At 42.4% G+C, this 24,965-nt stretch overlaps 1 protein-coding gene across 40 annotated transcripts in view; it reads left to right on the top strand.

Moving 5' to 3' along the window:
* The first annotated feature begins 2,864 nt into the window (after positions 1 to 2,864).
* Positions 2,865 to 24,965, top strand: part of PRRC2C (proline rich coiled-coil 2C) — an 83,637-nt gene continuing 61,536 nt past the window's right edge. For 38 of the 40 annotated variants that reach the window (XM_083743709.1, XM_083743705.1, XM_083743707.1 and 35 more), the window contains exons 1-11: positions 2,865 to 2,982; positions 10,791 to 10,941; positions 12,389 to 12,566; positions 12,782 to 12,891; positions 19,264 to 19,398; positions 20,429 to 20,670; positions 21,052 to 21,131; positions 21,613 to 21,746; positions 21,835 to 21,922; positions 22,174 to 22,288; positions 23,862 to 23,936. In XM_083743709.1, coding sequence (XP_083599835.1) covers positions 10,827 to 10,941; positions 12,389 to 12,566; positions 12,782 to 12,891; positions 19,264 to 19,398; positions 20,429 to 20,670; positions 21,052 to 21,131; positions 21,613 to 21,746; positions 21,835 to 21,922; positions 22,174 to 22,288; positions 23,862 to 23,936 — 1,272 coding nt within the window. In that variant the 5' untranslated portion in view covers positions 2,865 to 2,982; positions 10,791 to 10,826. Of the gene's footprint in view, positions 2,983 to 4,641; positions 6,111 to 6,353; positions 8,851 to 9,204; positions 10,942 to 12,388; positions 12,567 to 12,781; positions 12,892 to 19,263; positions 19,399 to 20,428; positions 20,671 to 21,051; positions 21,132 to 21,612; positions 21,747 to 21,834; positions 21,923 to 22,173; positions 22,289 to 23,861; positions 23,937 to 24,965 lie in introns of those variants that run through there. The other 2 variants (XM_083743686.1, XM_083743708.1) reach the window with 2 other exon arrangements.

The following is a 24,965-nucleotide window of genomic DNA, read 5'->3' as shown; positions in this document are numbered from 1 at the left end:
TAATGCTCATTAAGTCCCAAAGCCAAAAATGTCCAGTATCAATCAGATAATCTCTGTCAATTGAATAAGGGAAGGATTGCATTCCCGTTTGTGTTCTTACACTGTAGAGTCAAAAACACAGATTTGGAAGTTTAAACCATTTTTCTCTTCTCCATGCACCCCTACCTATGAATAGAAGATGCATTTTTGTATTTTGCTAGCAAGCAGAGCCTCTCTTATCAGCTTTGCATAGCAGAAAGACAAAGTGGCCTTGAAGAGACTAATGTTCCAAAGAACAATCACTCAGACTGACCGCTTCATGTAACAGACTACCCAAAATGCAACACTTTGCAGGAGACAGAAGAATGGATGGATTTATAACTTCATTTTAAAATTATGTGTTGTTATAGAATTATGTGTTGTTATAGAAAGAGTGAAAAGGGTGGAAGAGGAGAGCGCAAAATATGGTCTGAAGCTCAACATCAAAAAAATGAAGATCATGGCCACTGGTCCCATCACCTCCTGGCAAATAGAAGGGGAAGAAATGGAGGCAGTGAGAGATTTTACTTTCTTGGGCTCCATGATCATTGCAGATGGTGACAGCAGTCATGGAATTAAAAGATGCCTGCTTCTTGGGAGAAAAGCAAGGACAAACCTAGAGAGCATCTTAAAAAGCAGAGACATCACCTTGCCAACAAAGGTCCGTATAGTTAAAGCTATCTTTTTCCCAATAGTGACGTATGGAAGTGAAAGCTGGACCATAAAGAAGGCTGATCGCCGAAGAATTGATGCTTTTGAATTATGCTGTTGGAGGAGACTCTTAGAGTCCCATGGACTGCAAGAAGATCAAACGTATCCATTCTTAAGGAAATCAGCCCTGAGTGCTCACTGGAAGGACAGATCGTGAAGCTGAGGCTCCAATACTTTGGCCACCTCATGAGAAGAGAAGACTCCCTGGAAAAGACCCTGATGTTGGGAAACATGGAGGGCACAAGAAGAAGGGGACGACAGAGGGCGAGATGGTGGGACAGCGTTCTCGAAGCTACCAGCATGAGTTTGACCAAACTGCGGAAGGCAGTGGAAGACGGAAGTGCCTGGCGTGCTCTGGTCCAGGGGGTCACAAAGAGTTGGACACGACTAAACGACTAAACAACAACAAAAATAGGTAGAAGCACATTTTTGTAGCCCAGTGAAAAGTAAGCACAAGGTGTTCACCAGCTGTCCATGCAGCTAGGTGGGGGCAGGGCTGCACGGTGGTTGTTGGGCTTCTTGGGTGCTGCACATGGGCAAAGCCACGGGGTGTTCCCCAAAATGCTGGTCCTCCCCAGATGCCAGCGGGGGTTGCTATGCCGCTGTCCTTGGAAAAGATCGTTCACGAGCTAATCATGTAAAGAGAATGTTATAAAAGTGTCTTCAATTTTGTATTTGGGGTCCATAATTTGGAGAATTCCTCTGGACCATTTTATGCTTTCTGCAGACTGCAATAAATATATAAATATATAACAGGTGTCCCTACCCTGGCATTCATCCCTCTCATGCCACTGTGACAGAGCATAGGATATGTTGTAAATCAAAACCTTAACAAAGCATACTCGCAGCCAGAGTCTATAAAGAAGAGGAAGAACTTAACACCCAAAATAGGCTGGGTTGTCTGCGTTCATATCTCTCATGCACATCTAGAGATCACAAGTGGAAACTTGTGATGGGAAGTTATAAAGAAAGGGCAGAGGACATAAAGGGGGCACTAGGACACAGCATCATAGCACTCCTAGGAGCTTGAGCATGTTGCTAACACTTCGCCATGTAGAATCCTCACCATATCAAACACTCAACACCAAAACCACATCCCAGATCACTCCACACCACACAAGTAAGGAAGAGTGAGGGTACACATCTTGTTATATGTAACTGCAGAAACTGATAAGGAAAATTTGGCTTTGGCTTTTACAACCCAACTCCCCACCAAGGGACTCTGTGTCCCTTAAGTCCATTACTGGTCAAAGAAGAATTCATGGAGGCAGGAACCAGTCAAAGCAAGTCAAGTCTTTATTTTTCTGTTGCAACAGAGTCCTTCCCCCTTCCCGTCTTGCATGGAGGTGAGGACCCAGAAAAAGTATGTAAGAAATTGCCTCCCCCCCACCAATAGCCACCTTACAAGCATCATACCAGCATCACAGAAAGAGGAGGTCTACAACAGAAATGTGAAAGAGTGGCTTCCCTCCTGCCTGTCAAGATACCTGATAATGCTTGCTGATCACCTTATCCTGGTCTGTCTGGGTCATTCTTTTGAAATAGTAAATACCTTAGTTCTTGAATCCATTGTCCCAGATCTCCCCTATTCATCTGAGAGTCATGATGGAGAGTCATGATGGCTTCAGGATGTACTTATGTATGTGCACTTATGAACATTCATTTCATTTATGACACCTTGGCATTCTTTTAACACAACCAGCTCTCTTGTGTCCTGATAGTATTCCCTTTGCCATATGTGAACTCCACACATACTGCTCCGACACTCTTCTCCTCAACAGGCAGGGAGCAGGGCACAGGGGAAAGCTGGAAGTAACTAATTTCTACTGTTTTCCAATAGATCTTCTTCTGTATTCTTTCTCCCTTATTCCTCATGACCCATATCCAGCACCACCTCCTTGCCCTTACTTTTCAAGCTGCCTCAGGTGCAGCTGAGAGGTCCACAATGATGGAAACCTCTTGGATCCGCCTTGTAGCAACCTGAGAACTCCTGTTTAGAGGCAAGGCGCGGCCCCGCTGCCGTTCCCGAGGCGCCCCGTAGGTGGCGCCGCCGCACTCCCAGCTCTGGCGTCGGCAAGGGAAGGCAGGCGTCGGCCAGAGCGCCGAAGCCCCAGGGTCACGTGGGGCTGGCCGCCGCGTGCGTGCGTGCGCGGTGAGGTCAGACGCTCGCGAGGCGCCGCCGGCTTGGCTACCCGCCCGCCATCTTGGCCCCGCTGTGTGTGGAGGCGACGGCAGGCGCTTGCTTCGGCCTCGGTGAGTGCGCGCCCGAGGCGGCTCCGCGCGGAGCTAACGGGAGGCGGGGAGGGAGCGCGGGGACGGAGGGCGACGCCGGGGAGGAGCGGGCGCGTCAAGCCGGCGGCCGTGGGAGGCTTCGCCCTCCCGCACCCGGCGCGGGGAGGCCGCCGCCGCATGAGGGGCCAGTTGCGGGGCCTGAGGCGAGGCCGGCGGGCCGGAGTGAGAGAAAGAGGAGCGGCTCCGGCCTCCTCCTCCTCCTCCTCCCCCCGCTTCTGAATGGGGCAGGGATGCTGCTGCGCTTGGTGGCGGAGGAACGAGGAGAGGGGGCGCGGGGGGGGGGCGGAGACGAGCGCGGAGGAATTGGGGACGCGGCCTTATTTTATTTCCCCGTCTCTTGCGCATCCTGCCCTTTCCCACTTTGAAGGCTTTCCGGCGCCATTCTTTCGTCCCCGCTTCCCTTTTCCCTTTTCACGCGGAAGCTTCCGGCGCGTCCCTTTCCCCTCGCCCTCCTCCTCTTCCCCAGATTCCTTCCCTGGGAGAGGGAAAATGAGTAACTTTCTCCTGACTAATCCAGGCCTAGGCTGCTGCGGATCCTTTATTGCTTGGGGATGCACCACCACCGCCCGATTTAATTCGTTTCGTCAGGCAGGGTGAGGTTTTGCAGCAGCCCCCTCGGGGATACATTTAGCTGGCTGGTTGTGTTTGTTGGTTTCTTAAAAAAAAATCTCCATCCCAGCCGACCCCCTGAAGGGTTCTTCAGGGCGGCTAGCAGTCTATAAAACCTGATGAAAACCGTATCTGGTAATTAAAATGTCAGCAATAAAACCGGTAATGCCTAAAAGTACCTTCCGCTTCCAGAGGCCTAGACAAATACGAATGCCTTCAGAATTTGCTGAAACGTGGCTAAGGAAGGGCTGCCTGATCTCCCACTCAAGGGAGGTCCATCAGAGGTAGAGAAAGGCCTCTCTCCCACTTTCACCCTCAACTGCACTCTAAAGTGTTGGTTGGGCTGCATGGAGAAAGGTACACCTTCAAGTTATTTGGTCCCAGGACCATGAGATGGTGGATGCCAGTGTATGTGAGAAGGGGGGTTGATTGGGGAAGAAAAAGTGATTTCTTTGCCATCTGAGGATAGCACCTCAGTGGCCTCCAATTCACAGTTACCGACTCTCCTACCAGCCTTCCTAAACATGGAGTTCTTCACTGGAGTCATTGTGCTGAGAAAATATAAACTTACTCATTGGTTCACATGTTTGCAATATTTCTAGCATCTTGAAGACACAAGAATTGGTACAAATTAGTTATTGACATTTGCGGGTTGGTAATCATTGTCATATATTAAAGTTGGGGCATCTTCCCTAAGAGAGGCTATGGTTGTATTGCCATTGTTTGGCTACCACACATTTGGTGTTGTTTAAGGAGAGGAAGGCTGTTTAAGCCTAGTCTGTATGACATCAGTATGAAATTGGTGAGGAAGAGGAAAAACTTGGGGGGGGGGGAGAGATAAGTCCCATTGCTTGATATAAACAGCCACCATCCTAGCCTCTTTAAACCATCTTGTATTAGCTTAAAATATGTCCTAATGGTGTTCCTGCAACAAATTTTTACTTGCTTTGCTGGCCAAGCTGGATATTGTGGTCATTGGGACCCTGTCACTCCCCTTGTCACTGACTTCATGCATTTTAAATCACACATTCTACTCATGTAAAAACACGCTGATTCCCAGACCGTCCATGGGCCGGATTTATAAGGTGATAAATCTCGGCCCTTAGTTTGCCTACCCATGGTTTAGGGCTTTAAAAGTCAGCACCAACTGGGAGCCAATGTAGATCCTTTAAGAGCAGTGTTGTATGGTCCCAGCGGCTGCTCCCAGTCACCAGTCTTCCTGCTACATTCTGGATTAATTGTAGTTTCCAAGTCACCTTCAAAGGTGACATAGAGCGCATTTTAGTAGTCCAAGCAGGAGATAACCAGAGCATGCACCACTCTGGCATGACGGTGCACGGGCAGGTAGGGTCTCAGTTGGCGTACCAGATGAAGCTGGTATTTTCCCTGGACACAGAATTGACATGTGCCTCCATGGATGAGTCCAAAATGACTTGCAAGCTGCGCACCTGGTCCTTCAGGGGCACAGTTACCCATTCAAGACAGGGAGTCCACACCTGTCCGCCCCCTGTCCCTCTATAACAGTACAACAGTACAGTGATACCTTGGGTTACAGACGCTTCAGGTTACAGACTCCGCTAACCCAGAAATAGTACCTCAGGTTAAGAACTTTGCTTCAGGATGAGAACAGAAATTGTGTGGCGGCAGCGGGAGGCCCCATTAGCTAAAGTGGTACTTCAGGTTAAGAACAGACCTACAGAACAAATTACGTTCTTAACCAGAGGTACCACTGTACTTCTATCTTGTCAGGATTCAACCTCAGTCTATTAGCAGCCACCCATCCTCCAACCACCACCAGACACTCACACAGGACCTTCACTGCCTTCACTGGTTCCAATTTAAAGGAGAGGTAGTGCTGGGTATCATCCGCATACTGGTGAACACCCAGCCCAAACCTCTTGGTGATCTATCACAATGGCTTCATAAAGATGTTGAAAAGCATGAGGGAGAGGACAGAGCCCTGAAGCACCCCACAACTGAGAGCCCAGAGGTCTGAACACTCCTCCAACACCACTCTCTGGACACGACCCAGGAGAAAGGAGTGGAACCACTGCATAACAGTGCCCCCAGCTCCCAAATCCTCTGGGAAATCCTCCCCTGGGCAATCCCCCAACTTTGGGCAATCCTTCCTTTCCACCCACCCACCCCACACAAACTCCACCTTCCTCCAATGACAATGGGTAGATCACTGCCAGTTTTTTTTATACTGGGAGTAGATCACAGTCTCTTGGGAGTTGGATGTGCCTGATTTAAATCATTAGGAAAGGAAACGAACTCAAATGATAGATTTAAATGGACTTATCCATTTATATTATTCATATTTTTGCAAAACAATGTTTTGCATCTGACCATGTTAATTCAAAACTACATAAGAATATTATTATTAATACTGTTATTTCATTCTTACATCAAAAGCCTACATCTTTGTCACATATTATTATGATGTCACATTTTGCATATTTTCTTTTTTTACCTATACAGTGGTACCTCGGGTTAAGTACTTAATTCGTTCCTGAGGTCCGTACTTAACCTGAAACTGTTCTTAACCTGAAGCACCACTTTAGCTAATGGGGCCTCCTGCTGCTGTCGTGCCACCGGAGCACGATTTCTGTTCTCATCCTGAAGCAAAGTTCTTAACCTGAAGAACTATTTCTGGGTTAGCGGAGTCTGTAACCGGAAGCGTATGTAACCTGAAGCGTATGTAACCTGAGGTACCACTGTAGAGGGAATCAGTGTTAGAAACTCAGATATACAATCTAGGGGTCAAATGGCTCCTTAAACCAAAGTTACAGTCTCCCAAACGGAATGTCTAGTTCCCTTTTTTTGGGCAAGTCTTATTTTTCAAATGATGGACTGATTGTGATAGATTATCAGTTAAACATTTGGGTAGTTCAGATGATAACATTGAGCTATGTTAAGAATTCTGAGAACTTAAAGAAGAAAAGTCACTTTATCCAGGGATAAAGTGATCCCCATGCATGCACCTCCAGATGGAGATGTCAGGCACCACCTTGGCTCCCAGACATCTTCACTTGGTTGCAAGTGGCCTGCAAAATGTGCCTGGCTAATTTCAAACACTGGAGGGAATGTCTTTAAAATATCCTCATATAGGGTTAGTCTGGCCTGCAGCTCTCACAGTTTCTGAGGCCAGGCATGGGATTATAGGAACCTGCACACAGCACAGTTTTGTCAAATTTCCAATGTTGCTTCACTCTACCATGGTGTAGTCAAAGCATCACAAAAGAAAATGGCAAACAAAAATGAAATTCCAATGACCAATAGGAATAAGATCTGATGTTAGTTGGGAAACTAGAAATGTATTTTATCAGCATTTTATTTACATGGAAAGATTTGCATAATTACAATAAAGCCGTAAACAATAAATAAAACACAACAAAAAGTACACAACAAAATTGAACACTTTCCACATATTTCTAAATACAGCGGAACCTTGGTTTTCAAATGTAATCATTTCTGGAAGTCTGTTCAACTTGCAAAACGTTTGAAAACAGAAAATCAAAGGGCTGTCATCAAAGTGAATGGTGAAAATGGAAAAATGCGCTGTGGAAGCTGTTTGACTTCCGAGGCGTGTACGAAAATGGAAGCATTCACTTCAGAGTTTTCAGCTTCTGAAACGTTCAGCAGCTGTGACGTTTGAAAACCAAGGATTGACTGTATAAAGATAGAAAATAATATCAATAACAGCCAAACACCCCTCCAAACAATACCCCAGTCCAAGAGCCTGTTCAGCAGCCTCAGCTTTTATAGCTGGAGTCAATCAGCTACATAATTTATATCCAAATGATTTAATATTTATCTAGTTATTATTTAAGAGAAATTTTTATTTACCATGTCATGTTGTCTGAACCCAACAAACCGTAGTTTATCTCAAAAGGAAACTTCCAATTTCAGTCCCCCACCTTCCGCTAGTGGAAGAGATGAACCAGTAGGCACTGCTAGCCTCACTATTCCTTAGCCAGGGAATGCCATGAGGTTGCTAGCTCTTCCCTTCCTTAGAGAACAGAATTCCACATCCGTCATCGGTCTGGCAAATGCACCAAGGTTTACTGGCTGTGTTGTCTTTCTACTTGGTTTTCTGAGCTGCCTGAAAGACAAGAGAACTAACTGTAATTCATTGCAATGTGGTATACAGTCATGCCTTGGATCTCAATCATCTTTGCTCCCAAACAAATCGGTCCAGAGCAATCGAAACCCAGAAGTGAGTGTTCTGATTTTTGAATGATTTTCGGAAGCTGAACATCCAGCGCGGCTTCCAGTTGGCTGCAGGTCACTCCTGCAGCCAATCGGAAGCCACGCCTTGGTTTTCGAATGGTTCCAAGAGTCTACCGGACTCCCGGAACGCATTGTGTTTAAGAACCAAGGTACGACTTTATATTGATAGAACATTTTTTTAAACTGGAAATGTTAATGTGTTGAGCTGTCAGTAACTGGATTCCCCTGGCTGGTTTAAAAAATAAATTTTTACCATTTTTTGACCATCATCCTGGTAATCCTCTTGACCTCAAGCCAGGTATACTGGCAGATGTGGAAACCTATTTCTTTCATTTTCCTATGCTTTGATGAGAGTATGAATGATTCAGCAGATGCTGACATATGCCATTTGTAATCTGGCATATATTGATAGTCAGAACTGTTACATCTCCTTTTTAGTTTGTGATTACATACCACTTGAAACCATGTAACAGTTGACTCTGCATACCATATACAGCTGTGGCCTTTTTTGCATTATTGGAATCAGAAAAGGGGGGCTATTTTTTTTTTTTAAGTGTTGGACCTTCACAACATCACAGATGTCATATGCAGCTAGTATAGAATGTGGTGGCTAGCCTGCTTGTGAGCGAATACTACTGCCAGCAAACCCCAATGTAAGATGTGATCATACTGTACTTGGAGCATAATTGTATTACAAAAAGTGAAAATCCTGTTTGATTGACTACATATAGGCTGCACAGTCTATAGATGTATGTGATGGTTTACTGAGAAAAATGTTGTAGAAAACAAAAGAAGGAATATGGAAGCAATATTTCAGCAAGCGATGTTAGTTGTTGTTTTTTTTAGAAACTTTGAATTGGATTTTTTCCAGTAATTTTTTGACTCCCTTAAGTTAACAGAGTTCTGATTTAGTATGTTTAATTTATATTTAGTAAACAAACCTTCTAAAAGTATTGTTATGAGGTGTTAACTTTTCAAATATTTACCGTATTTTTCAGCCCATAGGGTGCACCTAGTTTTTTGGGGGGGAAATAAAGGGGGGGGGAATTATTTCCCCCCCAGGCGTGGGGCTGGGGCAGGGAAAGCCTGAGCTTCCCCAGCCCCCAGAACAGGCAGCTCTCCACAAGCCGTGGGAGAGCTGCGTGACTTCGTGCAGCTCTCCCACGGCTTGCGGATAGCTGCCTGAAGCCTGGAGAGCAAAAGGGGTCGGTGCACACCAACCCCTCTCGCTCTCCGGGCTTCAGCGAAAGCCTGCATCGTCCCATAGGACGCACACACATTTCCCCTTCATTTTTGGAGGGGAAAAAGTGCGTCCTATAGGGCAAAAAATACGGTATACAGAATAGAAGATTTTCTCAGTAGTCAAAAATAACAGAACACTTTTTTTTATTACATCAGCAAAGTACGTGATGTTACTCAAAGAGTTAAATTATTTTTAAATGCCTGTAAATATTTTAAGGTATCATAATTCATAGAATACATTTCTCTTTCATTATTTATTTAGATTTTAATGTGATTTGCAGACACTGAAAACTGTTAACATAACAAGTTTTTGCATACCTGTAGAGTTGTTTGCATAAGTATATTGACTTCCTAGGGATCAGCAATTACAGCTTTGATTTTATATTTGTCATTCTAGCCATAAGGTTTGCTATTTCCTTTATTTAATATTATTCTTCAAAAAATTATAGAAGTAGAGCGATTCAGTGGAAAATGTAACATGACATGACATGATCTTAGCTAAGAATGCAGTTTGGGATGACTCTGTTGTTAGCATTAGTACATCTGAGCAGCAAGCCATATGATCTTGTGCAGATTAGATTTGTGTAGTGGTAGTTTTTGGTGGAAGTCAAACTGCAACAGGAAACATGCCGTATTTCCTCAGCAACACATTGTTGTTTCAGTTGTGTCCATGGAACTTGCATATTCGTTTGACTACAGGACATGTATAATATACCCAAGGAATGATCAGTTCCCTTAATTTGCCCACTGAAGATCAGTTTCTTTAACATGCCTACCAGGCCTTCCCATTTGGCCCACAAGTCAGATGTGGGGCAGATAAAGACATGGCTCAACTCTAAGGAGTTTTTCAAGCTTATTGGCAGCACCTGCAAAACCCTGTGCAAAAGGGTTCCACAGGATCTAACTTATCAGCTGATTTTCTGGTCACGTGGCGTACTTTGCTTTGGGCTGCATGAGACCCAACAGTCAGCTGAAAGTTTTGCAGGCTGTGAATTCATTTGCCTGTACATGCAGGCAAAATAGGGTCACCTGATGTCATTGTGATGTCAAGTGGCTGTCCCAATTCATCTCTCACATTTGGTCCATGGCAGTGGAGAGACAGATCCAGCTTTCCACCCCGATTTAAATATAACATTTAAATCACATAAAGTGTTTTACTGAATTGTTTTTCTTTTCAGATACTTCAGGTCAAATACCTTTAGCTGTTGAGGAAACACAACACGGAAAATTAACCTGACATACTTTTTGGATTTAGTTTAATTTACTAAATATGTTAACATCCTAACTAATTTTCGGGGGAAATCAGAACAAAAAAAGTTAGTTCTAAATTTTCTGGAAAATCAGTATCATGGATTGTGAAAGTGTTTTAATGATGAATGCATGTCAGCATCTCAACAACAGTCTTCCAGCAGCATTGTTTCAATGCAGTGTTACAGTTCATCTGACCGCTGCCTGAGCTGTGGCAGTATCTTGAGCCAAGTATTCCTATACTCTGGTAGGAGAGCCCATCCTGTTACATTATCCATTGTAATACACAATAGGCAGAGCTACAACTATGTCATCATGGGACATTTGCAGCAGCACCTTTCTTTCTGAATGCCTCTTTTCTCAAATAAGCTATGTCACTTTCACTGGTTAACATGTCTATTTATTTATTGTCTAATGAGTTTTCCTTTCATTTTGAGGGGGTGATCAAGGAGCCTCTAGCTCAATGAACTGAAATGTCTGAAAAGTCAGGACAGAACACAAAAGCAAAGGATGGAAAAACCAAGTATGCAACACTTAGTCTGTTTAATACTTATAAAGGAAAGACTCTGGAAACACAGAAAGCTACAGGTATGTAAAGTAATATGAGCTGCTACTGTTTGAGAAATACTCATTGCTGATAGCTTTGTTTGCATTATTAAAGTATCTCATCTAAATTTAATAAGCTGTTTATAGTTGGCTACCATTTTGAGTTATATCAATGATGTCCACCCACTTGCGCAAAAGGACTGCTGAGTCTCTTCCCCTCCAGATCTGCTCTGGAGGGTCCTGGATGCCCTTTGAGGAGGAAGGCAGGATATGAATTTAACAAATAAATAAATCTAAATAATGTGTTTAGTTTACCACTGTTGAACACACTATTGAGGGAGGCCTATCTTGCATTCTTTCTTTAGGCCTTCTGTGAGCCTAAAGAGCCTGTATTTCACTTTTGGCAGGCATTTTGCCTGCTAAGTAATGTACTTGTTTCAAACTTCCCTAGCATTTTATCCTCAACTTGTTGCCTGCCATCTATGATTGTTTTGTGCATTTTGAATTTTATTTTTTTATTAGGCTGTTAGTGTGCTTGAACCTTTTTAAATAGAACCATAGAATTGTAGAGATGGGAGCAACCCGAAGGGTTATCTCATCCAACCACCTGCAATTCAGGAATTACAGCTAAAAGGCGGGAATCACATCTAAAATATCAGAAGCCCCACTCCACAGTCATTCAGAGCAGGGTCTTCAGTGTGGCTGCCCCTCTCCTGTGGAACAAAATGAAGGAACCCACTGTGTGAAAGCATGCACCAATAGAAAAAAAGGATTCAGGCCAAAATATAAAAACAATATGTAACGAACAAAGTACAACGAATATATTCATCACAATGCACTCGCTATTACAAGGCATACGATACATACAAAGTGGTACTCCAATACGAGTGGAGAAAAAATCCTTCAGCCTGTAAGTTAACAAAGTCCCACACCAGGTACAAGTTGAAGCTTCTGCTGTATACGGGCTAGAGCCAGTTCGCTTTGATACTGGGATCACCAGGCTGCAGTCCTGATTACTACAGCTGCTCCATCACTTTCAATAATTTCTTTGCATTGGAGATAAGAAAATACATCATTAATTGTAACTCTGTATTCACTTCCATGTTTTTGGAGTACTGCTTGTATGTATTGTATGCCTTGTAATAACGGGTACATTGTGACGAATACATTCATTGTACTTTGTTTGCTACATACTGTGTTTTTATATTTTGGCCTGTACCCTTGTTTTTTCTATTGATGCATCCTCTCCTGTGGAACAGCATCCTGGTTGAGATATGAGAGGCACCCATTTTATGGAAACAATGGAAGTCATATTTGTCTCAATAGAAGGACAGGGTACACGTAGAATAAATACCCAAGCAATCCTAACTTGGGATCTAGGAGCAATGAATTCGCAGATCTTCCAAGTTCTACTTAGAATCATATTTCTTTGATTAATCTGTACATTTCTGTGACAGTCAGCAGTTAAAAATGTCTTTTCTTGATGCAGTCACAACACGCCATGGATTACAGAGTCTTGGAAAAGTTGCCATTTCACGAAGGATGCCCCCTCCTGCTAATCTCCCCAGTCTTAAAGCAGAAAACAAAGGCAATGATCCTAATATAAACATTGTGCCTAAGGATGGCACAGGATGGGCTTCCAAACAAGAGCAACACGAGGAAGAAAAGTAAGTTAAAGGTCATACTGTAAATTCTCATTAAGCATAGTGGTATAAAGTTTTGGTATATGCCACAAGAGCACTTTGGAAGATCCATGGCAAACACTTGATTTAATGATCCAAGAGTCTGAATTCTCTGTCTTCTATAAGTAACATCCTCTTTCAACCCCTGCTAAAACATTTGTGCTAACAGGATTGCTTCTTCACATTTCTTATGGTTTCAGACCGCCAGAAGTGCCACAGACCCAGCCAAAGCCTCCAGTTCCTGCTCCTCAAGAAGCACCTCCTGTTGCCAAATCATGGGCCAATACCAAGCAAGGTGGGCAGGGTGATGGTAAGTGGAGGTGGGCCGGCCTAGTTGGGCTTGCAGTTCCGCTTTGCATTGCCATCTTAGGACAGTTGGTCTTAATTTTTTGAGGCAGCCAAAATTGATAGCATTGTAGAAGCATTGTTCTTGGCTGTACCGTACTTTCATTCAAGGAAACCTCATGTCTTTTGCAGTTTTATTCTGATGAGAAATTTAGCATAGGTCACTTGATAGAAAAGTGAGTAATGATTTTATATCGTAAAACATTTTAGAGAAAACAAAAGCCCTAGTCATCTAGTTTCCCCAAAAAGTTTAAATCTTATGTCACCCATTTATCCATTTCTTTCTTTCTCTTTTCCTTTCTCTCTTTCTCTCTCTCTCTCTCTCTCTCTCTCTCTCTCTCTCTCTCTCTGTGTGTGTGTGTGTGTGTGTGTGTTTGTAGTTTAAATTAATAGCTTTGAAGGTTGAGTGGTATGATTCATAAGATACTGATAGGCTTCTTTTGGGCCTTTTTACTGCTTTCATTAAGGATTTTCATTCCAGTCTGGTAAACATCCTCTGCCTCTTGCATTTGTTTTCTCTTATTAGACTCTTCTTCAGTTTCACAGAAGCCCCACTTTTGATAAGCCTTGTCATTGTAGGTTGTTGCACATCAGAGTCTACCATCTTCCCTCCCATCTGCAGTACATTCTAAGTATTCCTTCTCCAGAAAAATAAAGGGGAAGTAGCATCGCTCACCATCTGCAGTTCCTCCAGTGGCTGTCAAAATTGCTTTTTGTGCTTTTACCTCTTCCAAATCCTTATTTAATAGGGATGACAGTTCTAGAGAATTTAACTCCTCCAAAGTTCTTTCCTTTTCCTCCTCTTGGCTTCTGAAACACTCTCCATCTTCAATGTGAGACTGGTTCATCAGAGTCAATGAAGATCTGACCTGCTACCACATGGGTTCCAGTTGAATGCTCTTTCCCCTGTTCCTCAGAAGGCAAGGCTGTCTTTGGTTCAAAAGGCTCCTCTTGAATTCCTTCTTCATCAGCAGCAACAAGGCCCAGAGCCACTAACAACACTGCCACTGTGGCCCACAGTAGTAGCAGTCACCGCGGCACAACCCGCCTGGCCTGTTCCATCCCTGTTGCCCAGGGTTCCTTCCCCTGCCGCAAGAAGAGACACCAACACCCGAGTAAATGCAGTTGAAAATGATAGCTTTACATAAGATTGGGTCAGTAGTGGGTGTTTTATATGTGGGAGATTTCTTATCCATTATGTGTCACAGCTATCATACATGTAAGGGACTAACTGTACTGTTACTTTTAACTACACATCTGCCAACTATTTCTGGTCAGGTTGGCTAGACATTTTGTTGGGCCTCTTACATAAATTCCATACTGGTCAGTGCCCAAACTCAAGTCACAGCAGTATTCCCTCATAACTTTGAGCTGTACTTTGAGCTGCTCATGGTGCAACTTCAAAATGATAGTGCTGTTCTTAATACTTGGAGTGGGGAGAGAATCGGCGTTGCACAGGGCATCTTGCTCTGGCCATATGCATATGCATACCACTTAGCAGCAGCATATTTTGAGATTCATTTCAGCCTGCCTCACAACACACACTTTGTGAATTACAGTATTACAGGGCTGAGAGGTGCTAAAATGTCACTGCAGATCAGTTGATTTCAGCGTTCTTCATTGCAGTGTTTTTCTTAGACATCTCAAATTAATTTCAGTAACTCTGAATAGAATTTGGATTTAATAACTTATATCATAATGTCATCTGGTTCATATTAATTAAACTTAATAGTTGCTTGTCATCCAGAGGTCTCCAAGCAACTTACAGCAATACATTATGCACACATGCTTAATACCATAAGGAAAGACGGGGGGGGGGTGCTGTCATACAAATTCATCAGTATATCGCCTAACATAACATGTAAAAACAAAAACAATACATGAAAGGCATTAACTATAACTATACACTAATAAAAAAAATTCCTTCCAGTAGCACCTTAAAGACCAACTAAGTCAGTTCTTGGTATGAGCTTTCGTGTGCATGCACACTTCTTCAGATACACTGAAACAGAAGTTTCCAGACCCTTCTATATAGTGAGAAGGTGGGGAGGGGTATTACTCAGAAGGGTGGTGGGAATGGGTGATTGGCAGATGGCTGTGATGAGCCTGTTGACGACTCTTAACGACTGCAATAGGTCTTACAGGAGGAAGCAAGGGGTGAAAAGGTGAAAAATGGCTTTGTCATGTATAATGAGATAAGACTAATAATACACTAATAATAAACAAAGAAGATTCCCATCACTAATTAGATAACTACTCTCCCACTCTCTTTTTTAACCACCCTACCCAAAGGTCTGCTTTCAAGTCAGCTGTCACAAGTCCATGGTGTGTGGGTCCATTGTCCTCCAGGGATGGTCTGGCATCACTCCTCCTTTCGGGGGAGTTGTAGCAGGCGAAGCAGGAAGATGCTAGCATAGGTTTTACCTGCTTGGCACTGCTCCTCTTCTGCTGCTGCTGGTGGTAGGGGTGCAAGACAAGCGTCATAGAAGCTAGGTCTTAATGTTTTCGTGGGAGAAATAGTGTTGGGGTGGCAATGGCTGATTTTGTGGTTACTCTGATTTCTCCCTCACTTCTTACAGAGAAGAATTTCAGTTCCAGCGTTAGAACTAAAAAATATTTTCTTCTGACAAGTTTATTATAATTAATTGAATTTGTTTACCGCTTGGTCTACTGAGAGTTGAAGGAATATATATATATAAATAAAATCTCCAACTAATTATTTCAAGATGCATTTAGAGTATACCTGATGACAGCTGTCAGCTTCCATGACTTTCATGGAACCTGGTCCATAGATGGATATAATAAACTTGGACTAGGTGGGCACTGGCATAGTGGAACACACAGTTATTTAAACATGTTGTTTGGGAAAGCTTCTGTTGCAGTAGTGAGCTGACTTAAGCCTTGCATGGTCTGTTATTTTACCAGAACATCAATGCTTCACCCTCAAACTCTTTTTTTTTTTTTTTGCAGTTAAGGCAAGGTGGTCCAACGCATGGCCCAAGCACCATGTGTGCCCCTCATGGCCTTTTTTGGCAGCCCTCAGCAACATTTGACTCCCCACCCCAGTCTTTGCACTGCCTTCCCAAAGTTGGGTAAGCAAGGTGCTAGGCCTTGGGAAGGAGGCATAAGGGCTCTGACAGGGTCCCATAGTTCTTCCACCTCCTTCTCAAAGCTTAGTTAGCATTTTTCCAGCTTTAGGAAGGTGTAGGAAGGGCCCTAGGATCCTGCCTGAGCCTGCCGCCTCTTTCTCAAAGCCTGGCCCCTTGCTTACCTGGCTTTGGGAAGACAGGGCTGGAACGAGGGCACCAAATTTTGGCTTTGCTCCCCATCCCTGTGTGACAATGCTGTGTGTGGCCCATACGTTCCATGGTGAAGTACTCTTGTGGCCCACTTAATGTGAAAAGTTGGGCCACCCTGAGTTAAAGTATAGCAAATGTAGCTTATGTGATCTTCAGTTTGCCCTTTTGTTTAGGAACATAAGAAGAATCTTAATAAGAACAAGGCCCATCAGTAATCAGCAGGCAACACATGGTCCTACATGAACGTTAGCTGGTGACCTGCTTGTGTATAGTGTTTCTATACTCAGCCCATCCTTGATCTGTTGCTTGGATTACCCAGCTGCTTATGCTTGGGGTTTCCTGTTTAAAGTGTGCCTGTGACTCTTTCCCACTTACTGGGGAAAATGAAGTAGATATTTTTGCTTATTTTGTACATCCTTTCAACACTCCTGATGGCATTTCTCTGACAAGGCATCTTAACCCACCCCTTATTTATTTTGCCCTTTTTACACAACATTCTCTTAGATATCATTTTAGATACAAATCCAAAAATCATAAAAAGAAAGCAGTTTAACCTAAGGGGATTTTATGTATTATGTGTTTTGGATGCTTCCAAATTACATTATGAAACCCATCCTGGTTTTTAATGTACAAATGCCAGACAGCAGTTTTTATTGTGTGAAACGTTTATGATCAAAAGGGTATCCAAAGGTGCATGTAGAAGAAAATTGATCTAGAAAATTTCTCTCCCTAACATCTGACCCTCCTGATGCTTCTGGACTACAGCTCCCATTATCCCTGACCACTGGCCATGCTGCTTTGAGCTGAAAGGAGTTGGAGTACATGGTCATATTGCTGTGTAGAAAAGCATAAGGAGTACCAGGCCACCCCCACTCCAAGGAGCTTACTAAGGCTCCAGTACTATTAATAGCTACTCAGAAATATAAGTCCTATTGTTTTTGATGGGATTTACTGCTAGGTAAGAATGCAGTCTCTAACCCCTTACCTGGAATTGAGCCCCATTGAACTCAGTTGGGCATGTTTCTCATTGACAATCATAGCTCAACCCCTGGTGTCTCCAGGTAGGACTGGGAAAGGCCCCTGTCTGAAACCCTGGATAGCTGACAGTACTGAGCTAGATGGATCAGTGGTGTGGACTTGCTATAAGACAGCATTCAATCTTTCTAGCTTCCAGCATGGTTAAAGATTGCTAAAGTATGCTTGTAAATAGGATAGTTAAAAAGTGGTACACAGGGAAAACATTAAGGACTAATTTCACTTTGTATTTATATGTAAAGTTGGATATTTTTAATGGACATTCAATATAATCTACAGAATGACAAGTGGATTGTCTACTCTTACTTTTTTTAGAGTGTGCTCTTGTGTATCAGGAATGCGCACAATCCTGCTTCCTCACATTTCTAGAACTTTTTACATTGATATTTTGATAAAGTAAGTATCATAATTCTATGAATACAGTGGTAGCTTGGTTCTTGAATGGCTTGGCTCCTGAATGCTGCAAACTCGGAAGTAAGTATTCCAGTTTGTGGAGGTTTTTTGGAAGCCGAACTTCCGACGTGGCTTCCGCTTGACTGCAGGAAGCTCCTGCAGCCAATTGGAAGCTGCGCCTTGGTTTTCAAACGGTTCCGGGAGTTGAGCAGACTCCCAGAATGGATTAAGTTCGACAACCAAGGTACCTCTGTATATTATTTTAAGACAGTTTCCCTAAATTTGCAAAAGTAGTTAAAAACAAGTACTGCTCTGATTTAGATTGAAAGTCTGTGTAGCTATTTTGTATTGGACATTTGAATAAAGCAAAGAGGCTTTTGCAGTTTCTTTATCTTGAAATGTTACTCTAACAAATAAAGTAACATTTATTTGTTAGTAAAGGAACCTTGTTAGTTTTGCCTAGTGCTATTTTTCTAGAAAGAGTTGCCGGAATTCACCATGAACACCTCCTTCATTCTCATTAGAGTAGCAATTGTGACCACCTGAGAGGTGCCAGAACTGGGTTCTGACAGGTTCCAGTGAAAAAAAAAACTCCTGAGGAAGTGTAAAAGATCCTTGGTTCAATTCCTGTCATCTTTTGGTAGAGCTGGAGAAGACTCTGAAACTCTGAGGAACTACTTCCAGCTGGGAAAATGATACTACGCTAAATGGATTGGCGGTCCAGCTGTGTAATATAGCTTCTATGGTTCCAATACTGAAAATAAATTAGAAGAAAGAAGGCAAATTATTTCTTTGCATTTGGCAGATGACTAGTTGCTTCATATCTATGGAAAGCAGAGATTTTTCATTTAGTATCACTAAGAGCACAGTCTAAATCCCTGGCCATCAGCAGTGGAGCTTGATGGATGTAGCTGCCACCACATCCACAGCACTCTTGTCTGTGCAGAACAGAAATGGGGGGCATGGAGAACAGCAGCAGGGCCAGCACCAGATCCAGTGGATCCTGTGGCCACCCAATCCCTTAATGCTCCATGCAAGTGGTCTCTTCACTAGCACCAGTGGTATCTTCTTCTGCCCACTCACCATCTAGGCAGGCACTTTGGGTTGTTCCTCACCAGCAGAGCTGGACTGGGCAGGACACTTCTGCTTCATTCAAAGCCTCTCCAGCACGGCAGGTTGACGGTTTAGATTGCTCTATTGTACAATTGTTAATATCATCACAGAAGAACCAAAACTATCTTCTGGCCTCATTTATGTAGTGTGTTCTTAAAGCAGGATTCTAGGCTATGTTCAAATGAGCCTCTGGTCATGTTAAAGCTAGTGATCACAAGTCGCTGCCATTATAGTTCTGGAAAACCTTTCTGTAAGTAAGATATTCATATACTATATATTTAAACAGAGCAGGCTACTCTTTGCTCCTTGCTATAGCTTCTTACCATAAGGAAGGCAATTGATCCAGTAGTGGTACTTGAAGTACCAGAATCTCTTATGGAAGAAGTATTTCTTATTTGAAATTGGAGACTAAAATAAAAGCTTATTTCGTTCCACATTGCAGATTTGGATTTTCTGAACTGTTAATTACTGACTTGCCTTTTTTACAACTATCTCAGGTCCTGGAGTTCAAATAAATAGCTATTTCCAGCAAGAGTTTCCTAGTCTGCAGGCAGCTGGTGATCAAGAGAAGACGAAAGAGAAGGATGCAGCTGAAGAGCCTTATGGTCCTGGCCCCAGTTTACGACCACAAAGTAAGTTATACATAAAATGTAATAATAGTAGTTTTGAATACAGCTTTAATTAGCTTTTAGCCCATGTTACCATTCTTAAAGTAATATGCAAATGAATTCTACCAGCTCTTGAAGAAACACTTGTTCACGTAGACATTTGCTTGATCTTTTGACCTAAATTAAATATTAGTCAATGAGGCTGCCAACAAGCACAGACTCAGATGCTCTAGCTTCCTCCTCTGCATCAGATGTAATTGGGAAAAGGCATTTTTTCCCGGTTTTATATCCAAACTGAGCCCAGTAGTTTGCCCTTCTTCTAAACATAACTTACAAACATTCTGGCATGGTTTGCCTTCATGGTAGTTGAGGTCAGGGATGGGAAACTTGTGGCTCTCTGGATGTTGCTGGACAACGTTGGCCAGGGCTGATGCGAGTTTGAGTCCAACAGCACCTGCAAGGCCACTAGTTCCTCATTCAAGCCCACAAGCAAATCACGACTGCTGCTTGTCTACAGTCCTTTCCCACCTGATCTGTTATCCAGGCTGTAGGTTCATTGGCCTTTAGAAATGGAGCAAGTGGTGTAACTGGAATGTCAGTTAATGCATAATGCCAACCATAACTAGCACAAACTACAGTTTGCAAACCCACTTCAAAATGTGGCTTCTGATTGGGTTTTGCCGGACTATTGCATATTGTGGTTAACCAATTCAAACACTGCATTAAACTATAATTCAGCTTCTTTAACCACTGTTTAGTATAGTGCCTTAATTGAGCCAGCGATAGCCCTATTTAAAACAGCAACTGCTGAATGTTCTCGGTTATAGAGAGTTGAATTGATCAAGTTAAACAATTTATGTGGCTAAAGTGGACTAATTCTTGGTGGTGTCACAGCTCAAGTAGGCTGAGATGACAGTTTTGTCACTGAAGCTCCTTTTTGGGGGGTAGGGGTGGATGAAGCTGGTGAGAAATATACCAAGCACTTTTTGCACAACACAAAATAAATGGTGTTCAGAAATCTGTTTAGAATATAACCTCCCCTATCCCATTGCAGATGTTGCTAGCTGGCGAGAAGGTGGAGGCAGGAATCTGAACTCTCCAAATTCCCCAACTGATCAAGAAGCAAAACCTGTTGCTCAAGAAGATGGTAATGTGCCTGGACCAGTAGAACAGAGTGATGGCCCCAAGGTACCAGAGAAGAGGGATATAAGGATAGCACTGCCACCTGCTCCCAAGCTTAATGGTCAGCAACAGCCTGGGATCATGTCTCAGTACAGAGCAATGATACCACCCTATGTAAGTCATGTCCATCAATATCTTGTAGACTTCTTTCTCTTGAGGGATCTGAAGGGAGGGAAACTTTCCTTTGAAGTGGAATTGCTAAGCTCTTTGCAGCTATGATGTTTATATTCTTGTTGCTGTTAATTGCTGAGAGTCATTTTCTCCTAGCAAGTGATGTGATTGAGAAATTGTGATTGATTGCAAGGGACTTGCAAAAAGGCACACAGCTAAATAACTTAACTGTATAAAGTTGTCAATTTAAGAGTTTGTTAATTTTAGGTAGACTTCAGTTTTTATTTCTGGTATATTATATAAACGCTCACTTTCCAATTTATGATTTTTGGCATTTAATTAAAATACAATGTTTACATATCTGGTGTTTTGTTTTTGCCTTAGATGTTTAACCAGTACCCCAAATTGGCATATCCGCAGATGCCAGGTCCCAGCAGGTTCCCTGCTCCATCTGAGGCTACCAGGTAAAAATACCCATTACATGCATTATTTGATTACTGCTCTTAAAACTTTCTGATATCACAACTATATTTGCATAATGCATATATAGTCTTGTTTAACATAATTTTAAAACCATGGTTATTTTAAACTTTAAAGAGGATGCAACAATACAAAGCATAAAATTACTATTGATGATATATATTGTCGTGTGTCTGGTATATATTAAATTGTCTCTCTATTCTTTCAGCAGCACTGGGGAAACCTCAGACACCCAAGCACTTAGTATGTCAGCACCTAGAACTTTTTTCCTTTCTGGTTCTTTAACATTTGATTCTGACATCTAGTAATTGGAAATAGTTCCCTTTGTTAATTAAACTTGCTGTTTGTAAACAAGTATCTATTTCTTTCAGTATTGAGCTTAAACTAATCTTAAGTCTCTTCAGTAACTTAACTATGAAATACTGATATATAAACCCTACATGATAGATTGCTTTCTTTTTCTAGAGGACCAAGGGGTAGAGGGCCCTCTTCATGGAGCTCAGAAACTGTAGAACGCCCAGCCATCCTAAGTGCTAATGAGCTCAAAGAACTTGACAAGTTTGATAATTTGGATGCTGAAGCTGATGAAGGCTGGGCTGGTAAGAACATTAATATCAGTGAACATTTAACTGGTTGCGTATAGAAAAGTGTTTTGCAGTGCTGACCTACCATTCTTTATTATTCTAGGAGCCCAGAGTGAGGTAGATTATACTGAACAGTTGAACTTCAGTGATGATGATGACCAAGGAAGTAACCAGAAAGAACAGTATAGCAGGTGATTTATAAAACACACAATATATTCATGTTTAGAAACTTGAAATAATCAGCTAGTATTTGTACTACATTTGTAAAATGCCCTCGAGAGACTGAGAGTTATGTAGTAGCTAGAGTTTTGGATGTGGGAAACACAGCTATAAATTGCAACTTGTGTAGATTAACATAATCCTCATAATTAACATAAAAAGCATGTTTCATGTAAAAAGGGTGGTATGCAAAATATGACCTTTTATGATCCCCTTCATGCAGTAATGAACCTACAAAAGATGTGGAGAAGAAAGATTCAGGAGAACATAAATCATCTGCTCCTTTGCAGTCAGTTGGTTCCAAAGTGCCATATAATAAAAGCAACTACTTTGATCAGGTATTTTTATCTAATCACTTTTCTCTCCTGATGTTTAAGTTACAATTTAAGTGTGCATTGTCCAGATACTATTGTAATAGTACTAGTTAGGTGCTGGCATGCCTCTCCAACCTTCAGTGTTAATGAAAGTATAAATGAAGTAATGAAACATGCTTTGGCGGGGAGTTTACACAAAATAAGGGTGTTGTGTTGGGTTTTTTAGGTCCCCCCCCCCAATTACTCTTATCTTAGCTTCCCTTCTGACTGAGCTGCATTTTGCATCCCAACAAGTTATAGCCTCTCTTTTTGAGGTAACCACTTGGTGTATTGAATTGGTTAGTACCTTTTAAACCTAGCATTGATTAAGTGGGGTTAAAGGTGATGGAATCCAACAGTACAGTGGTACCTTGGGTTACAGACGCTTCAGGTTACAGACTTCACTAACCCAGAAATAGTACCTCGGGTTAAGAACTTTGCTTCAGGATGGGAAGAGAAATCACAGCAGCAGCGGGAGGCCCCATTAGCTAAAGTGCTACCTCAGGTTAAGAACGGACCTCCAGAACGAATTAAGTTCTTAACCCGAGGTACCACTGTAGTCAAAAGACCTAGTCTGTCCATTTCCATTTGGAACATTCTGCATATATCTGATCTGCCATATATGTGATTGTTGACAAAACAAAGGGTTTTTTGGATGAACAGAAAAAAGACTTACTTTCTGAGATAGCAAACCTGTTCTATGTGTTCATGTAATTGAATGCTCATACAGATTGAAAGATTCTTTCTAAATAGAGAATTGACATTTTTTAACTTTATGTGCATCTAAGTGTCTCCTGCAAAAGACAGGTACCTAGTCTCTGTGCTGACATGGAAACTGACTGGAGACTGCATGCCCCTTACGTTGGCACTGAGAGATTTTGAGTCTGAAGCTTTTAGCACATTTGAACTCCAATTATCAGAGACACTGAACAGATTTGTGGTTTGGCTGATTTAAGAATGTTTGATTCTGTTGCTGGATATTTTGGGGATTTTAGTATTGGCATAGAACGATGAATCCTAACCCAGGACCCCTGGCCTTGAGGATGATGGAAGTGAATGAAGCCAGTGCTGGATCCAAATCCTTGCCAGCTTCTGTTGGCCAGGACAGGAAAATCACATTTTTTGTTCTGGTTTGCGTATTGTTATGCTGCACCATGTTGCTGCAACAGAAAGGATCAAGCCCCTGGCCTGTCACTGGGCCCGTTTAGGATCCAGCAGCTCCCTGGCTGACACTATTCCACCCACTCAAAACAACCCTTTTGGGGGTGTTGTGCCAGCCACTGCCAGTGGGAACATGGCTGGTGGTAACTCCCAAACAGTGCCACACCTTCAGTGAACACAGTGTCTTCAATAGCCAGCAGCACTGGACAAAGGGACACCTCTGCCCTTTTCCCCTTCAGGAGCATGAAGATGTGTGTGTTAAGAATGATTCCTAAGTGAATAATTACATGTTGTGTACTGAGTACATCCAACTGAAAGGGAACTAGTAAAAGATTAAATCAACAGCATTCGGCTTGTTTCACAAGAATATTTACAGTTGTGCTTTTTAATCCAATAGGAACGCAGTCTGCCACCAGCCCAGTCTTTAGTGCTTGAGAGGGGCAGTTCTGGGCTTCAGCCAAAATCTGTTCAGGTATGAGCAAAATTCACCTCTGGGCCCAACTGTCAATCCTTAACTTTTTTTCTTTAATTTTTTAGTAAAATGTATGATTATGCTTTGCATAGTTGTCATGCAGTGCACACTGTAATACATGGAAGACCAGCTGATTTTTTCATTCCGTTTCTTTTTTCCTTTAAATGACTTTGTAGAATTCAAAGAGGCCTTTGGATGTGTAGCAATGCATGACCAGGGAGTGATTTCCCTCTTCAAGCTACAGTCCCACACATCACATCAAATGCTGCTCCAAGGGCCCTCCCTGATCCTTAGCAGTGCCATAGTAAGGCAGAGGAGGTATATGCTCTGTATGGGAGGCAATAAATCCCTGGTGCCTGTGTTTAATACCTATGGACAATCCTCTGGATCCCAGCTGCAATGCTTGGCAGTAAATTACTTTCAGTTGAGAGATTAAAACAGGCTATCTTCTCCACTCCTTACAATCCACATTTTTTAAATGTAGTAATTCCATAAAATACAGCACAGGGAATTGAACTGTGGTCTGCAAACTTCATTCAGGTGGCCCACAGCATGTCTTTGAAGAGCATGTAACAATTTTAATTCTGTGGAATTCAAATTGTGATATGCGTGACTCAGCTTACACTTGAGTTACATTCCGGGAATAACACCTAAAACCAAAATGACGTATGGTCGAAACACATTAGGTTCAGTGGGTGGGTGCGATTGCCAAAGTCTTTTCCCCCAAACGCTCACCACCTTTCCATCCCTTTTAAAATCTTAAAAGAAATTTTGCCAGGTGCATAAAGCTGAATGCGCAGAAGTTAAATGTGCACAAGTTGCAAGTAACATGTGCAATAAAATACCTATAAGCAGTGTTTGAAACTCAAATATATAAACTAATTGCCAGATCGCAACTTAAACCTAGGTGATGGATGCCACAACAGAATGTCTAGGAGACCTTTTTCCCAATGAAATAATGAAATTTAGTAGTGGTAGTATTCATTTCATTTCTATAGTGCTTTATATTTTAATGAAAAAATCTCAGCT

The sequence above is a fragment of the Podarcis gaigeae genome, assembly GCF_964106915.1.
Source record: "Podarcis gaigeae genome assembly, chromosome: 6".
NCBI classification, from domain to species: Eukaryota; Metazoa; Chordata; class Lepidosauria; order Squamata; family Lacertidae; genus Podarcis; species Podarcis gaigeae.
The sequence above is the reverse complement of the archived record's forward strand: the minus strand, read 5'-3'. Positions and strand labels throughout refer to the sequence as shown.